This window comes from Molossus molossus, unplaced genomic scaffold (genome assembly GCF_014108415.1).
Source record: "Molossus molossus isolate mMolMol1 unplaced genomic scaffold, mMolMol1.p scaffold_m16_p_16, whole genome shotgun sequence".
Taxonomy (NCBI): domain Eukaryota; kingdom Metazoa; phylum Chordata; class Mammalia; order Chiroptera; family Molossidae; genus Molossus; species Molossus molossus.
Genome location: NW_023425351.1, coordinates 54583456 through 54599060, shown reverse-complemented (window position 1 = coordinate 54599060; position 15605 = coordinate 54583456). Strand labels below are relative to the sequence as shown.

At 35.4% G+C, this 15605-nt stretch overlaps 1 protein-coding gene across 3 annotated transcripts in view; it reads left to right on the top strand.

Moving 5' to 3' along the window:
* Positions 1–15605, top strand: part of CSMD3 (CUB and Sushi multiple domains 3) — a 1073312-nt gene that overhangs the window by 417428 nt on the left and 640279 nt on the right. For all 3 annotated transcript variants that reach the window (XM_036263876.1, XM_036263875.1, XM_036263874.1), the window contains one exon: positions 1426–1513. In XM_036263876.1, coding sequence (XP_036119769.1) covers positions 1426–1513 — 88 coding nt within the window. The remainder of the gene's footprint in view (positions 1–1425; positions 1514–15605) is intronic.

Below are 15605 nucleotides of genomic sequence, written 5' to 3'. Positions count from 1 at the left end.
TATCACATGCTTTGCATGGACCAGTGAACATGTAATAACGTTGGCAATAAGGGTACTACTATTGGGGCTATTTAAGAAAATAACTTTTATAGAATAAAGACACAAAAGTAAGATTTAATATGTAATTGAAATATGATGACTTTATGAGAGTTATGACTCTTGGGCCATCATCTAACAATTATCTTGCTGTCTGATAAATTAATTTAAACACATTGACTAGTCTGAACTAAATGATGCAGGGATCCAGTGGAATCACCTTGAGTATTACTTAAAAACAAAATCAAACAAACAAAACTGATGCCCAGGGACCTACCATAGTATAAATACATTAGAATATCTGGAGGTAGAAGCAGGCAACTTATTTTTTAAAGAAAGCTCCACCATAATTCTAATCCATTGTGAAAGATGAGAACAATTGCAAAGTTTATATTTTTTATTTTCTGAAATATCGACTCAGATTCTTTTCTTTTTATACATTTTTAATTTATTGGAGTGACATTGGTTAATAAAATTATATAGGTTCCAAGTGTACAATTCTATAATACATTGTCTGGATATTGCATTGTGTGTTTACCACTCAAAATCAAAGCAGAGAAATTGATGAAGAGGAAAATAGAAGTTATTCTTGTTTACTATACAATTGAATTTATGAAACAATATCACTCAGATATTTCAGAACTATCTGGTTTAATAATTTTTACATTAAAAAATCTACCTTGGAAATTTATTTATCCAATGTAATCACATTCACTGAACATATTAATTAGTATTTCATTAACTGGGTGTCCTGAAGAAACCACTGAAAATGTGTACAATGGCTAAATAAAATGTAGTCATGAACATTGCTAGAGGGTAAAGCCATTATTTTGGATTATAGCATTCTACCATAATTCTAGGACTTGCTTGGTAATTTGAACCATAGTGTTACTTTCATATTTGTAGAACAAATTGCTTTGTTATAGACTATAGAAGAAATACTAATAACCTTAAACTGTTTCATAGTATCTTATTTTTCTATTGCAAGTTAAAAAATAACAGGTACCCAAATTACATTGTTATAACTGGTGATGACTTCTTTACCGCTAATAATTAATGGAAACTCTGGCACTGGGGATGCATTTCCAGAGAGCTTACAATTTAATAGTAATTAAAAATAAAGCTTTAACTGTTGCTGTGTTAATATCATAATAGTATGTCATTGAAATATGAACATCAAACTTAATTATTTATAAGTCTACAAATAGAAAAATTGATTTTGTATTCATTATTAGGTTATAGAATTATATTTTAACATTCTGTACTTAAACTATAATAACAAAGTACAAGAATTCATTTTATGTAAATTTAAAAATTAATATCCTTAATTCTCTAATTATATGTGTTTTGATTCATTTTCTTTCTTTCTTTCTTTTTTTGTTGTTACAGTAAATGAGGGAGGTATTAAAACAGCTTCCAATTTATGTCCAGATCCAGGTGAACCAGAAAATGGGAAGAGAGTTGGATCAGATTTTAGGTAATGTTTTAAATTGCTTATTTCATTATTTGGTTAATTCTTATTTTTATTTTAAAAATAACCATATGGAGATGAAGACATGGTGACTTACAGCTATAGCAGCTAGATTCTGTGGATGTGTTACTGTTAATAATATTTCATTATTTTAGTGTTGAATTAAATAACATCACAGAGCACCTTTGGCATTTAAATGTTTAAATTCCCATCATGTACTAGGTGAAAAGTACATGGATTTAGATTTGAAAGACATGAGTTTGAAAGACATGGATAGGATTTGGATTTGAAAGACATGAGTTTAAGTTTGAACTCTACTGCTTAGTAGTTGTCTGATCTTCGGTAAGTCACACAGTTCTGTTGGTCTAATTTCTTCCTCTGTAACATGTAAATCAAATCTATCACATGTGATGGTGAGTTTCAAATGAAGTATTGTCTGTGAAACCTTCCTGCAAACATTTATACCTATTTTTTAGAAGTAAACATAACTTGAATATAGCTTATCTCCATCTTTAAGTAGAATTCATTTCATTAGTTTTAAATTAAGTTTACAAATAACCCGGAGAGTATATGTTATATATTTGGTAGCCATTACTTTAAATTACTAATAATAAATCATATTTTTTAAATCTTGAATTCAGTAGTCCTCTGATTATAGCTTTTTACAAATCAAATATGTTTTCAAATCCTATAAAATATTAAATGATACTAAGTGACTTATTAAAAATCAACTAAATCTCTCAACTTCGATAATTAATAGTGATTGTTTATAGACTACAAAATGGTAAGCAATTTACATGTCTTCTTTCCTTATTATAAAATCCCATCAGGTATTTACTATTTTGTCCTCAATTTACAAATGAGAACATTGAAGCTCTGTTTACCCAGCTAATAATTTAATGGAATTTGAATTCATTACTTCATGAATCTAAAACCTGATCTTTGAATCACTATATTACATTATGCTTTGAAGTTAAACTTTATTCAGATCCCCATCCTTGCCATGAACTATCTTGGCTTCTTCAAGATTGATGTCCTCAGATCTAAAAACAAACATAGGGTTTGAGGGGAAGATTATATGAGATAATGTATGTATGGTAGTAGTCAGAGCTTGAGACAAAATCAACTACAGTATGATATAACATATAAAATCACTATTATTGATATTAATATTTACATGGCCCCACTATTTGGAAAAATATATGGCTTATTGGAAATAGACTTAATATAAAAGCAATATGGTGAGTTAAATACCATCAAGTGTAGTGGATTTCAAATCTTAAGATCATTTGCCCATCACGGTTCAAGCACCATGACAGATGTTAGGCATAAAGCCCACAGGCAGATTAAGATGTAATCGGGTCATGATAATTTGAGAATGTATGTAATGTTGTGGAATCACAGACAAGGTATGGTATTTTTGGAGACTTAGGAGATCAGGGTCACAGAATGCTGACATTGAACTGGGTCCTAAAGGATTACTAGAATCTGGTATAGGTGGGATGAGAAATTTAGAAACATTGTTATATTCTTTATCTACATATAGTTATTGTTTGTCCATTATGTGCATGGCCTTGTACTAGGACCAAATAAAACACACAAAGACAGACACAGTATATGCCTTTCATAGTTCTTAAAATTTGAAGGCAGAAAATTAATAAACAAATAAACACATGCAGATGTAATCACAAATTTGGAAAAGTACTTTAGAGTAAAAAAATACAATTAAAAAAAGTGTTCTGCTTATATGCATGTACACATAACCAACGAACATGGACAACAAAGCTGGGGACAGGGTGGGGGATGGGGAAGAGGATGTCAGTGGGGAAAAAAGGAGAAAAATCTGTAACAAAAATAAATTAATAAAAAAAAAGTGTTCTGTGAGAGAGAATAATAATAATAATGTCAGAATGGGAGACCATTCAATTTAAGAAGGTCCTACTCTTATGTTTACTGGAAGAATGTTTTTCTTCCTCTTTTTTTCATATTTTGTTCAGCCATTCATCCTTTGATGGACATTTTTTTCTATTGTTGACACTATTACAGATGTCCCTCATTCCCCCCACTCTGCCCACCTCCATCCAGTCCCCTGGCTCCTTCCCTCCCCTGCCTTTCACCACACAAGGAAGGAAGAGCCTCACATTGAGAAAGAGCTTGATTAGCTGTTTCAGGAAAATAAAGGTCCGAGAGTCTGCGTTGTAGAATGTATGTGGGAGAAAAGCATAGAATGAAGTTGAAGAGATGGGAGGAAAGCCAGATCTCTGCAGGGAAGAAATTGGCAGCCGTTGGGCCTAATCTGGATTAAACAAATATGTTTTTGTTTGTTTGTTTGTTTGTTTTGTATTGTTTTTTGTTAATCCTCATCTAAGTTTTTTTTTCCCCATTGATTTTTGGAGAGAGGAGAAGGGTGGGGGAGGGGGAGAGACACATCCATTAATGTGAGAGAGACACATCCATTGTTTGCCTCCTGCACGCACCCTGACTGGGCCGAGATCGAACCTGCAACCCCGACACATGCCCTTGACTTGGAATTGAACCCATGACATTTCATTGCACTTTCCAACATCTAACCCTGAGCCATACCAGCCAGGGCTATATGTTTTATTTTAAGTACACACTGTTTTTAAAATATGGGAGCTGGCATTTTAAAATCAGCAGATTTCACACACATGCGCGTGCACATCTTATTTCCTTGGTAGTCTTGGCAACTGAAACAAACGTACCTCCGTGTGGACATCTGCTGGAACCAGTGGACAGCTGCTCCCTTAGGCTGAGAAAGCTCTTTCTGCTTCACCATGATCACCTCTAGGTTACTTTGGTCATTTAGGTCACCTGCTTATTAAGGGAGGCTGTAAAGGGTTGTAAGAGGGTGGCCTGGTCCAACTTATATTTTCAGTAGATCATGCTTTATATTTTAGACGGATTGAAGAAAAATGAAATTTTTTTGTCAAAAGGCTACTGGAACAGTCTATCTGGGTGTAAGATGGTTGAGACTTAGATTATGGTGCTGACAGTAAACTAGACAGATTTAAGATATATTTTGAAGTTAAAATTTTCAGTATTCAATGATAATTTTATGTGAAAAGTAAGAAATACAAAATGATAAAGTAGATACCTATTTTTTTTGGCTTAAACCTCATGAGGATGGAGTAATTGATAATAATTTAATTGTGTGGAAGTCCGGAGATTTGGGGAGAAAAATCAAGAGTTCAGTTTTGAAATTGTAAACTTCAAGTGATGTAGAGATTTTCAAGTGGGCATAGTGTTTGTAGTTGAACGTAATTGATGTTCAGAGATAGTAGGGGACCATCAGCATTAGATATTATAAAGAATAGTAAAGCAATATGAATAGATGGTATTAATTAGACAATGTAGGAGAATCTGCGACGAAGTCTCAAGGAGCTGTGCTATTTGATGATCTGTGGAATCCAAGGCCAATCAGATCACGCTCATGAGTGGCAAGGAAATAGGAGTCAGTGATACGAGAGGGGTCTTTCTAACAGACTCTTAGATACGGAAAACAGACTGATGGTTGCCAGAGGGGAGGAAGCTTTGGAGACTGAATAAAAAGGTGGAGGTATTAAGTACAAATTGGCAGTTACAAAATAGTCATGGGGATATAAAGTACAGCATAGTGAATATAGTCAATAATACTTTAAGAACTATGTATGGTGCCAGATAGGTACTGGAAATATTGGGGGAACGCTTTGTAAAGTATATGGTTGTCTAATCATTATGCTGGTAACCTGAAACTAATAGAAAATAATATTGAATGTTGACTGTAATTTAAAAATGAATTTAAAAATTATATACTCCCCAAAAAATAAAATAAAAAGGGGTCACGGAATGTTGAATGCTATTGAAAACTTTAGAATGACAAGAATACTGTCTCGTAAATTACCACCCCCACAAATAGAGCAGAGGGACGGTTGGATGGAAGTACTGGTCTCTGCCCTGCAATTACAAAGGAATTCAAGGAAGTTGTCCTGGTGCCCTTTCCCCATAGTATACTCTAGATCTTTCTGGAATCAGGGCTTGTACAAGTCTGCAATTTACTAAACATGCAGGAAAGAGAAGGAAGTTGACCAGGAATTGAACCCACAACCCTTTGGTCCATGGGCTGATGATGATCTAACCACTGAGCCAGATCAGCCTGAGCTCATGTTTTATTTTTAAGTGCAATATCTTTTTCTCCATCGCACAAACAAATTATTTATGTAGTGGATGACTTTATTTTTTTAATGTGAGACTCCCAGTTAAACTCCTAGTGAGTCCTTCAGGCTTCATGGCTTCAGTGTAAGGTCAATACAATCAATAAACCACCAGAACTATCAAAGAAAATTTATAAATTAATTGATGACAATCAAAGTATTAGCGTCCTTCAGTCTTGAATTTTGGTGGCTAGAAGAGAGGAAATACAATTAAAGCACATTTTAGTTTTTATTTTATTAAAGTTAACCAATCCCTGCTGAAAGTAGATAGAAGTATCTTGAAATTTGAAGCCATTCAGCTCTCATGTTATCTGTCATCCTATATAAAATAACACTGACTTCTCTATTCCTTGAACTTATACTACTTTTATAGCACTGATTACCACCAATGTAATATATGTATTTGTTTACTTTTTGTTTTTTTTGTCAAGCCCAACTGGGATATTGGCCCTAACAGTGCATGGCCTTTTTTTGAAACAGCATCTATTATACTGACAGAAAGTAGTAGCCCCTCTAAATATTTGTTCTTTTAACAAACAAGATCCTAAGAAACTTATGAAATCACTAGTGTTTAAATTATGTAAAGCACTTTCAAGGCAGAACATTAGGTAAGTATAACTTACCGGTCTTTAGTTTTACTTCACAGTATGTATAAATATTATTTTTTAAATCTCACTTTGAAAAAGTCATACAAAGACTTAAAAGAGAAGAGCAAATTGAGTACAAACTAATCAAGGGAATAGTAAAAATTATAGCAGAAATAAAGAATTGAAACAGGATATTAATAGAGAAAAACAATAAAATCAAAAGCTGGTTCTTTGAAAAGATCAAGAAATTGACTCTCCTTGAAGGCCAACAAAAGCCAGGGAAGAGGAATAAGAGGGCTGGGGATGATGAGTGTGAAACAGAGTGAGAAAGACAGTCACAGTCCATGGACAGTAAAAGAATAATGAAGAAATATTATGAACAACTCTATGCCTACAAATTTGATAACTTGGGTTATGTGGATGAATTCCTTGAAACATACTATCTATAAAACTCACAAAAAGAGAAATAAATAATTTAATAGGTATATAACTATCAAAGAAATTAAATCAATAAATAAAAATCTTCCAGTACAGAAAACATGAGACCCAAATAGTGGATTCACTGTGAATTTTACCAAACTTTTAAAGAAGACATGTTACCAATTCTTTACAACCTCTTCCAGAAAATAAACGCTGAAGGAACTCTTCCTAACTTATTCTGTGAGGACAGCATTACTCTACTACTAAAAAATAAGGATATTTACCAGGAAGAAAAATTACAGTCCAGTATGTCTGGTGAACATAGATGCTAAAAAACATTAAGAAAATATTAACAAATTAAATACAGCAAGTTATAATATATGCATGCACAGTAACCAAGTAGGATTTATTCCAGGTACATAAGGCTTGTTGGACATTTAAAACTCAACTGACACAGTCAATCACATTGATAGCTAAAAATTAATATATATCACTCTCACAATAGATGCAGAAAAACACTGACAAAATCCAACAATCTCAGAAAGCAAGGAAGAGGGGAGAACTTCAACTTGATAAATAATGTGGACAACAAAACCACAGCTAACATGATACGTAATGATGAGAATATTACCCCTTAAGATTGAAAACAAAACAAGAACGTATCCTCTCACCAGTCCTATTTAATGTCATGCAATATAGCACTGGAAATTCTAGCTTATACTATATGATATGAAAATAAAACAAAAAGTGACAGATTTGGAATGAATATATATATATATATTTTGTAGAGTATATGATTGTCTATGTAGAAAGTTCCAAAGAATCAACAAATAAACTTCTGGAACTCATAAGTGATTATAGCAGAGTAGCAGGATACAAGGTTAATATACAAAAGATATTTTCTTTCTTGTATATCAACAATGAATAAGTGGTATTGGAAATTTAAAACACAATACCATTTGCATTAGCATGAGAGAGAGAGAGAAGAGGACGAGGAAGAGGAGGAGGAGGAGGAGAAGGAGAAGAAGGATGAGAAGAAATACCTCTTAAAAGTCAACAGTAAAAAAAATGAACAACCCCGTCACACAATAGGCAAAAGACCTGAAACACCCCTCACCAAAGAAGCTATTTAAGATGGCAAACAGGCATATGAGAAAGTGCTCATCATCATATATCTTTTGATATGATACCACCACATAGCTATTAGAATGGTCAAAGTCCAAAACACTGACAAACAAAATACAGAGGAGGAAGTGGAGTAACAGGGAGTCTTATTTATTGTTGATGGAAATGCAAAATTGTAAAACCACTTTAAAGGATACTCTGACAGCTTCTCAAAATGCTACCCATAGGTTTATTATATGATCCAACAACCTCACTCCATGGTATTTACCCAAAGAAGTTGAGAATATGTACACAACAGTTCACATGTGGATGTTCAAGCTTCATTCAAATTTGCCAAAAATCGGAACTAACCAAGATGGGAATGGGAACCTCACCAATATTTAAATAGATAAACTGTGGTAGATCCATACAATTAAATATTATTCAGCAATAAAAATATTATCAAGCTATGAGAAGACATGAAGAAATAATAAATATACATAATAATAAATAATAAATGAATATTATTGTGTGAAAGATACCAATCTGCAAAAGGCTACATAGTGTATAATTGTAACTATATGACATTCTGGAAAATACAAAAGCATAGAGAGAGTAAAAAGATCAGTGGTTTCCAGAAGGTCACAAGGAAGAGGGTGAGGGATGAATGGGTGGAGCACAGGACACATTCAGGGCAGTGAAACTATTTGGTATGACACTCTAATGCTGGATCCATGACAAAATGCATTTGTCAAAGCCCATAGAATACAGAGTAAACCCTAATACAAAGTATGGACTCTAATGAATAAAATGTAATAATATTGGTTTGGTTCATCAGTTGTAACAAATAGACCCATTATTACAAGATGTTAAGAATAGAAGAAATTGGCCCGGCTGGTATGGCTCAGTAGTTGTGCATTAACCCATGCACCAAGAGGTCACCGGTTCACTTCCCGGTGAGGACACATGCCCAGGTTGTGGGCCAAATCCCCAGTGGGGGGCATGCAGGAGGTGGCCAATCAGTGTTTTGTCTCATTGATGTTTCCATCTCTCTCTCCCTCTCCTTTCCTCTCTCTCTCTCTCTGAAAGCAATAAAGAAAAATAATTTTAAAAAAGAATAGAAGAAATTGTGTGTGTTGGTGGAAAGGAGGTGTAATTGGGAACCCTCTGTATTTTTGTGCACTTTTCTCTAAACATGACATTGTTCTAAATAATAAAATTTGTTAAAAATGAAAAAAAAAAGACAGCAATGTTCTTTTTTGCACTAAGTGATATGCATATGTGTACATACACATATGTGTTATTTTATCTATATTATTAAAATACTGTAGAATATTGGAATAATAGCCTCACACATTTACTGTTATTGTTTTCATAATCCTAGCATGGCAGTACTTTCTGAGAATGAGAAGTTTAAAGAGAGGGAAAAGAGATGTTGAAAATATTGAGACATGTATTTTTTGGCAGATAAGAAAGTTCCCTCATCTTAATTTATAGCCACAATCCTAGTTCACTTAATTGATGTATTTTTAGATAATTGCAATGTCAGCTTTACTTGCTTCAGATTCTTCCCCTTTTATCTATGGACATGTGATTATTACATTAGTCTTCCAAAGAACATTTGCAATAATGTGTTTTTCCAGCTCAAGCACCTACAGAGCTTTCCTGTAGACTACTTATACACAAACTACGTAATTTTGGCATTCAAAACACCTCAAAACATGTCCAGGTTTTCCAGATTCATCTTCTAACCATGTTTTTATGGTGCAGATTCCACCAGATAATTAGCCTCCAATGTGTCTGATTTTCCCTGACTTCTCATGGTTTTGTTGTTTCTCCTTCCTGGAATGTTCTGTTTCAGTATTTTTTCCTGTGTCATCCTAAAATTTCATCAACGACTCACTCAAAATCCTAGTATTCTTGAAGCTCGTGTTATTTCCCTAGTCTGTGGCACCTCGGTTCTTAACTTCCTTAGCATTGTGTATACAGTATTGTATACAATATTATAGTATTTACAATATTGTTTCCTTGTCTGTTAGAAACTTTACTAAGTGTGAGGTTATTGGAACAGCAATAGGATCATTCATACGTCTGTATGCCTGATAATAGGAGCTCACTAAATGTAATGAATTGAATTGATTACAACAGCAAAACTACAGCTTCAGAATGTTTCCATTAATTCCTCTGATCACATGACCTTATAGCAGGACTTCAAACTCATGTAGTTAGATGACATATAGGCAGCAGTTGCTAACACAAAAAGTCTTGTATATACCTAATCAATAATTGTATACTCACTGAGAAAATAAATAAGAAGATCCTTAGAGAAGTACGTTATCTTATGGGACTTGCTTTATTCCACCTACCATTTTGTGCTCTAACCTCCAAGTTTCTAGTTTGAAATGCCTCTGGGGCATAACAGGCTTTGAAAAGGAGAAATGCCACCAAAGAGAGATAGAAGCCACCGACAATTTCTATGTTGAAAAATAAATTAAAAATGTAAATATCTCTTAAAATTGTAACCACATGTCTGGGAAAGCTCAGCTTGGGGGATCCTTATCTTACACAGGTCTTCCTTCTGCAGAAACAGCCATCTATGATGCTTTTCTTCCAAAGAGATGTTACCAGATAGGGACATGAGTTTGTCTTCATCCTGAAAGCAGAGAGTAATGTTGCTTCAAAGTTTGCTTATGTAGATTAAAACTCTGATCCAGCTCAGTAGTGAAAAAACAGAAAACAAGCCTCTCATCTGTCAATATTAAAACAAAACTATTGTCAGGAAAAACTGAGTATCGTTATGTATAAAACCCATCCCTCCCCCCCCCCCAAAAAAAAACACACAACAGGTTTATTAAGCCATTTGCTAGATAGAAAAAGGAACAGGTTTTGAATATGGGCCCACCTTCACCCATTGTCCCAATATGTACTTTCTAAATATGCTAGTATGCTCAATTAGATATCTTACGTTGGTAATTACAGAGAGATCATTAATAGATAGAAGTGTCCAGAAGTGTTCTGTGTATCCCCACTTTACCAAAGTCTTTTCAAGAAGAGCCTTCATCTAGGACACTTCCTTATCACACAGTTATTTCCTAATATTTTGTAATGAATTCTTGTATTATCTCTTAGGTTACCCATGACTTTTTCATTTCTAAGCTAATTTTCATAGTCTTCATTTCCTTTGACCCCTCTGTCACCATTGTAACCTCTTTTTTTGTCTTTAATGACAAAAATATTTTGGTTTCCTTCAGTCTACTCCTCTGACCACCCCCTTTTCACTCTTTTCTTGAATCAACACACTTCTCCTTCCCATTCGCCCCAAACAAGCATTTCTGTGTTCCATTTTCAAAACTCCCTTCTTTGACTATATATTTTGCATTAGAATACCATCACCTCTGAAGGTTTTCCATAATCATGACTTTCCATATTTCTCTTGGGTATTTATTATTTTCATTTGTCCTGATTTTCCCAATGAATAATGAATTCAGCTTTAAAAAAAAATCTCCATTCTTCCCCCAGTTCTGTAACCGATTAATTCTACTTCTTGAATCTCATTAATTAATTCTCTCCAATTTTCATCGCCTCCGTCTTACTTTCCAGACTTAAACCTTCTCACCTGTGCAACAGCGATGGTCTGCTGCCCATCGTCTCCCCACTGAGCTTCTAGCTAAAGATACCCATCGCTTACCACTACTGTTGCAAAGCCTTGCAGTCCCCCTAGTGCACTGAATTAAGAAATGGTATAATACCAATTATTATACACAGACATGTATGTTAGCTTAAAAGCACATGTGAAACTATTATTTTGTTACTTATTAAAACATTTGAAGTGTCAAGGGATTCTATTTTGCTGATGAGTATATCTGTATACAAGAAATTGGAACACTTAGCAGTAGTGAAGACCGGCCCTGAGCCCAGGGCTCATAGCATGCTATTTATATCCTTTTCTTCTTGCTTATGGGTTTGCATGCTAGCCTTTAAGTTCCTCTTTAACACAGTCCAAACCCAATTTTCTGACATTATATTTCCAATCCAGCCATATTGTGTTATAGAATTCTAAACATCCCTCTTGCAGGAGATAAATCGTTTCAATTGTACGATGTGTGTTTTTGAAAAAAAATCAAAAACAAAAACAACTATTCCCTTAAACTAGCCAGTTGCTTAAGGCACACTGTTCTTCCAAATGCCTCCACTCTATTTCAGTCATTCAGCACATGCTATTCTTTCAAGTATTTGAGTCTGCCAATATTTCCCTATAATAATCCTTTCCATTCTTAAAGTGAATTTTTATCTTTCTTGGTTTTCTATAATGTGTACTAATGTTCTCTTGGCTCATATGACATAAATGATATTCACTTGTGGGGTTCTCTTATTGCCATACTGGAATTTATTCTATTTCTTGAAGACTAATAACATCATATTATTTTTTCATCACCAAGGCAAAGTCAGTTTAGATACCTAAGAAAAGCTAACTGAGCTGAATTTGAGTCAACCTGCCTTGCAGCCTTCTTCTCATGTTATAAGACCAGTGCACTTAAGATTTATCATATTGTTATTGTCCATTCGGATAGCTATTTCTGACCTCTTCAGAAGGTTCTTTATTTTTTTTTATCCACCCGAAAATACTTTTTTTTCATTTTTTGTTCAGTTAGAGTGGGAGGAAGAGAGAGGAAGGGAGAGAGAGAGAAACATGGACGTGAAAGGGACACATCGAGTGGCTGCCACCCACACTACCCAACCAGGGCCGGGGACAAACTGCAACCGAGGTACATGCCCTTAGCGGGAACTGAACCCGGGTCTCTCCGGACTGCAGGCCGATGCTCTAAACACTGAACCAAACTGGCCAGTGCTTCAGAAGGTTTTTTTGTTTTGTTTTTTTATCCTCACCCGAGGATATTTTTCCATTTTTTGTACAGATAGAGTGGGAGGGAGAGAGAGAGAGAAACATCGACGTGAAGGGACACATCGAGTGGCTGCCACCCGCACGACCAACCAGGGCCGGGGACAAACTGCAACCGAGGTACATGCCCTTAGCGGGAACCGAACCCGGGTCTCTCTGGACCGCAGGCCGACGCTCTAACCGCTGAGCCAAACTGGCCAGGGCTTCAGAAGGTTTTTTAAAAGACATATTACCTATGTCTGAAAACAACAATTAATGAAAGCATAAATTATATTATTTCTACATAGTACTTGTCATGAGATACTATTCTATGTGTTTATTCGTTTGCTTACTATCTCCTTGCTGATCCTCGACCTGCTTGTTCTCAAAGTCACCCCTGGACGTCCCCTGCTCCGCTGTCCGCATGGGCGAGTTAGGGAACGAGCCTTGCCCGCTGCTTCCAGGCTTCTCGCTGACTCTGTTCGTACATACGAGCAGGAAGATGAAAACTGTAAAGCAGGGAGAGTCCGAGCTTCTCTCCTTCTCTCTCTGCCTTGCTGATTGAATCTCTTGAACATGGCAGTCTCAACAGGAGACTTTTTAAAAAAACGAGTAAATGAATCCCCTGGGTTCCCGTTACACTAATCTCTGAGTCCATGCTGTCTTTTTAAGTGCCTCAGCTCTTCCACTGCCGAATTCTAACCAATATCTTGTATTAAATGTCCTCCCTTGGAAAGGCCTAATGTGATTTCCATTTTGCATTTGGATCAACACTGATAGAGTTTGTCTATCCCCACCAGAATGTAAACTCAATGAGAACAGGGCCTGCCCTGTCTTGTTTATCTGTTTATTGCCATGCTTATAATGTGTGGTTTTATTTTTTCATTCAAAATTTTTCTTTATTGATTTGAGAGAGAGTGGAAGGGAGAGGGAGCGAGAGATAGAAATATTGATGAGAGAGAACCTTGATTGGGTGCCCCCCAGTGATATAATGTTTGATTTTTAAAAAGAAAACATTTGGTTTTTTTGCCTAGCCCCAGAGATTAAGATAGTTATACATAGCATAATGAGTTCAGCCTTTTTAAAAATGTTTCTTTTTTTATATATACATATATATATATATTTTTTTTAGAGAGAGGAAGGGAGAGAGAGATAGAAACATCCATGCAAGAGAGAAGCATCAATCGGCTGCCTCCTGCATGCCCCCTACTGGGGATTGAGCCCAAAACCCCAGCATGTGCCCTGACCAGGAATCAAACTGGGACCTCTCAGTCCATGGGACAATGTTCAGTCCACTGAGCCCCACTAGCTGGGCCAGGCTCTTTAATATTCAGAACACCGTTTATCAAATCATATTTTAGAATTATAGAGATCTCCCCGTAGATAAAATTTTCAGGTAGTTATTTTTCAGTGAGCCTAAATATCCATTTTCTATATTCCTCTCTCCAGAGTACTTAGAATTAAAGGAGAAAGAAGAGGGCAGATTCTAACATGAGCTCAGCCTCCAGACATTACAAGAGTCATTCAATTTAATGAACATTTACTGAATGCCTACAATGTGTCAGACATTGTGGCAATTGTTACACACAAAGATGAAAAGGGGGGTTTTGATTGCATAGTGGGAAAAACAGAAATAAACATTTATAATGCACTGTAGTTAGTGAAATTAGACAATTTCAGAATGAGGGTGGGGCAGAGACACGAACAGGAGCTCGGTAACCATACTACTGCCGAAGACAAAGCCCATGGAGGAGCTTGCTGAGTAGACAAGGGATTGGGGTATATTTCCACCTCATGGAACAGCACCAGGATTTACACTTTACCCTACAGATACTATGTAGTTTTAAACGAAACACAAAGGGAAAGGCAAAGTTGTATATTATAAGGTAACTTCTAAACTCCTTTATGTAAGTGATTGCAAGTTAGGGACTACCCAATGGAAATTTTACAAATAAATATTTATGTTTTCCAAATAACATGAAGTTTAGAAGTACTTCCTGGTATATATTCAGCCACTCAATAATGGCAATAAGGCCTGAGCCCCTTGCTATCTTTTTTAAACCTTTTTCTTGATAATTCTTAGTATATTTGCTATCACTCTTGCCCAGATATCAGTTCCTGTAGATAGCAAAACTGAGAGCAAAGAGTTTTCTCTTTTTGAGAACTTATATTTTTGTTCAAGCAGAAAAGTCTTAGCCAGCTTCTATTTCATTGGCCACAAATGGTTGACACTTGCACCTTTGAAATAATCAACAACTTATTAGAATGAGATCATGTTTAAAACTAAACACAAGTCTTCCCAGGACTGGCATAGAAATCAAGAACATGTACTTATGTCCTGAATAGGTCACAGTTCTATTTGATGGGTAAAGGATACTTATTGAAAGGGATCAATAGAGTCTGCCAGATATATAAAGCTTTTTAGGATCTGGTTTGGATTTTGTTCTCAGTCTGATGTATCACCATTCCTTTATCCCCCATCTATCCCACTCCCTCCTTCAACTCACAAATACATGCATGTAACACACAGACCTCATCGACCAGCCATGTTCATTTATTTTTGTTCTTGGAATCTATCATGCCTGTAACCCATGGGCATTTTGTATGCTGTAATTCTTACTTAGAATGTCTGTCTTCTTTGTCTTTGCTTGTCCATGTTCTTAGCTCAACCTCCAGTATTAAATCAGATTTCAGTCCAACAAGCTCTTATTAGATACCTACCTTTATCATTTGATAACAGTCTACAATTCATTTTTTTCTGTTTATCTCCCCTATATGTCCATAAACACTTTGAGAGTCTCGTTTCTGTTTTCATAGTGAATCCTCTGCATCCCTTTGATAGTACACGTAACGTACCCACGAGGGCAGTAGTCAGGGTCAGCAGCAGCGTTCTACTT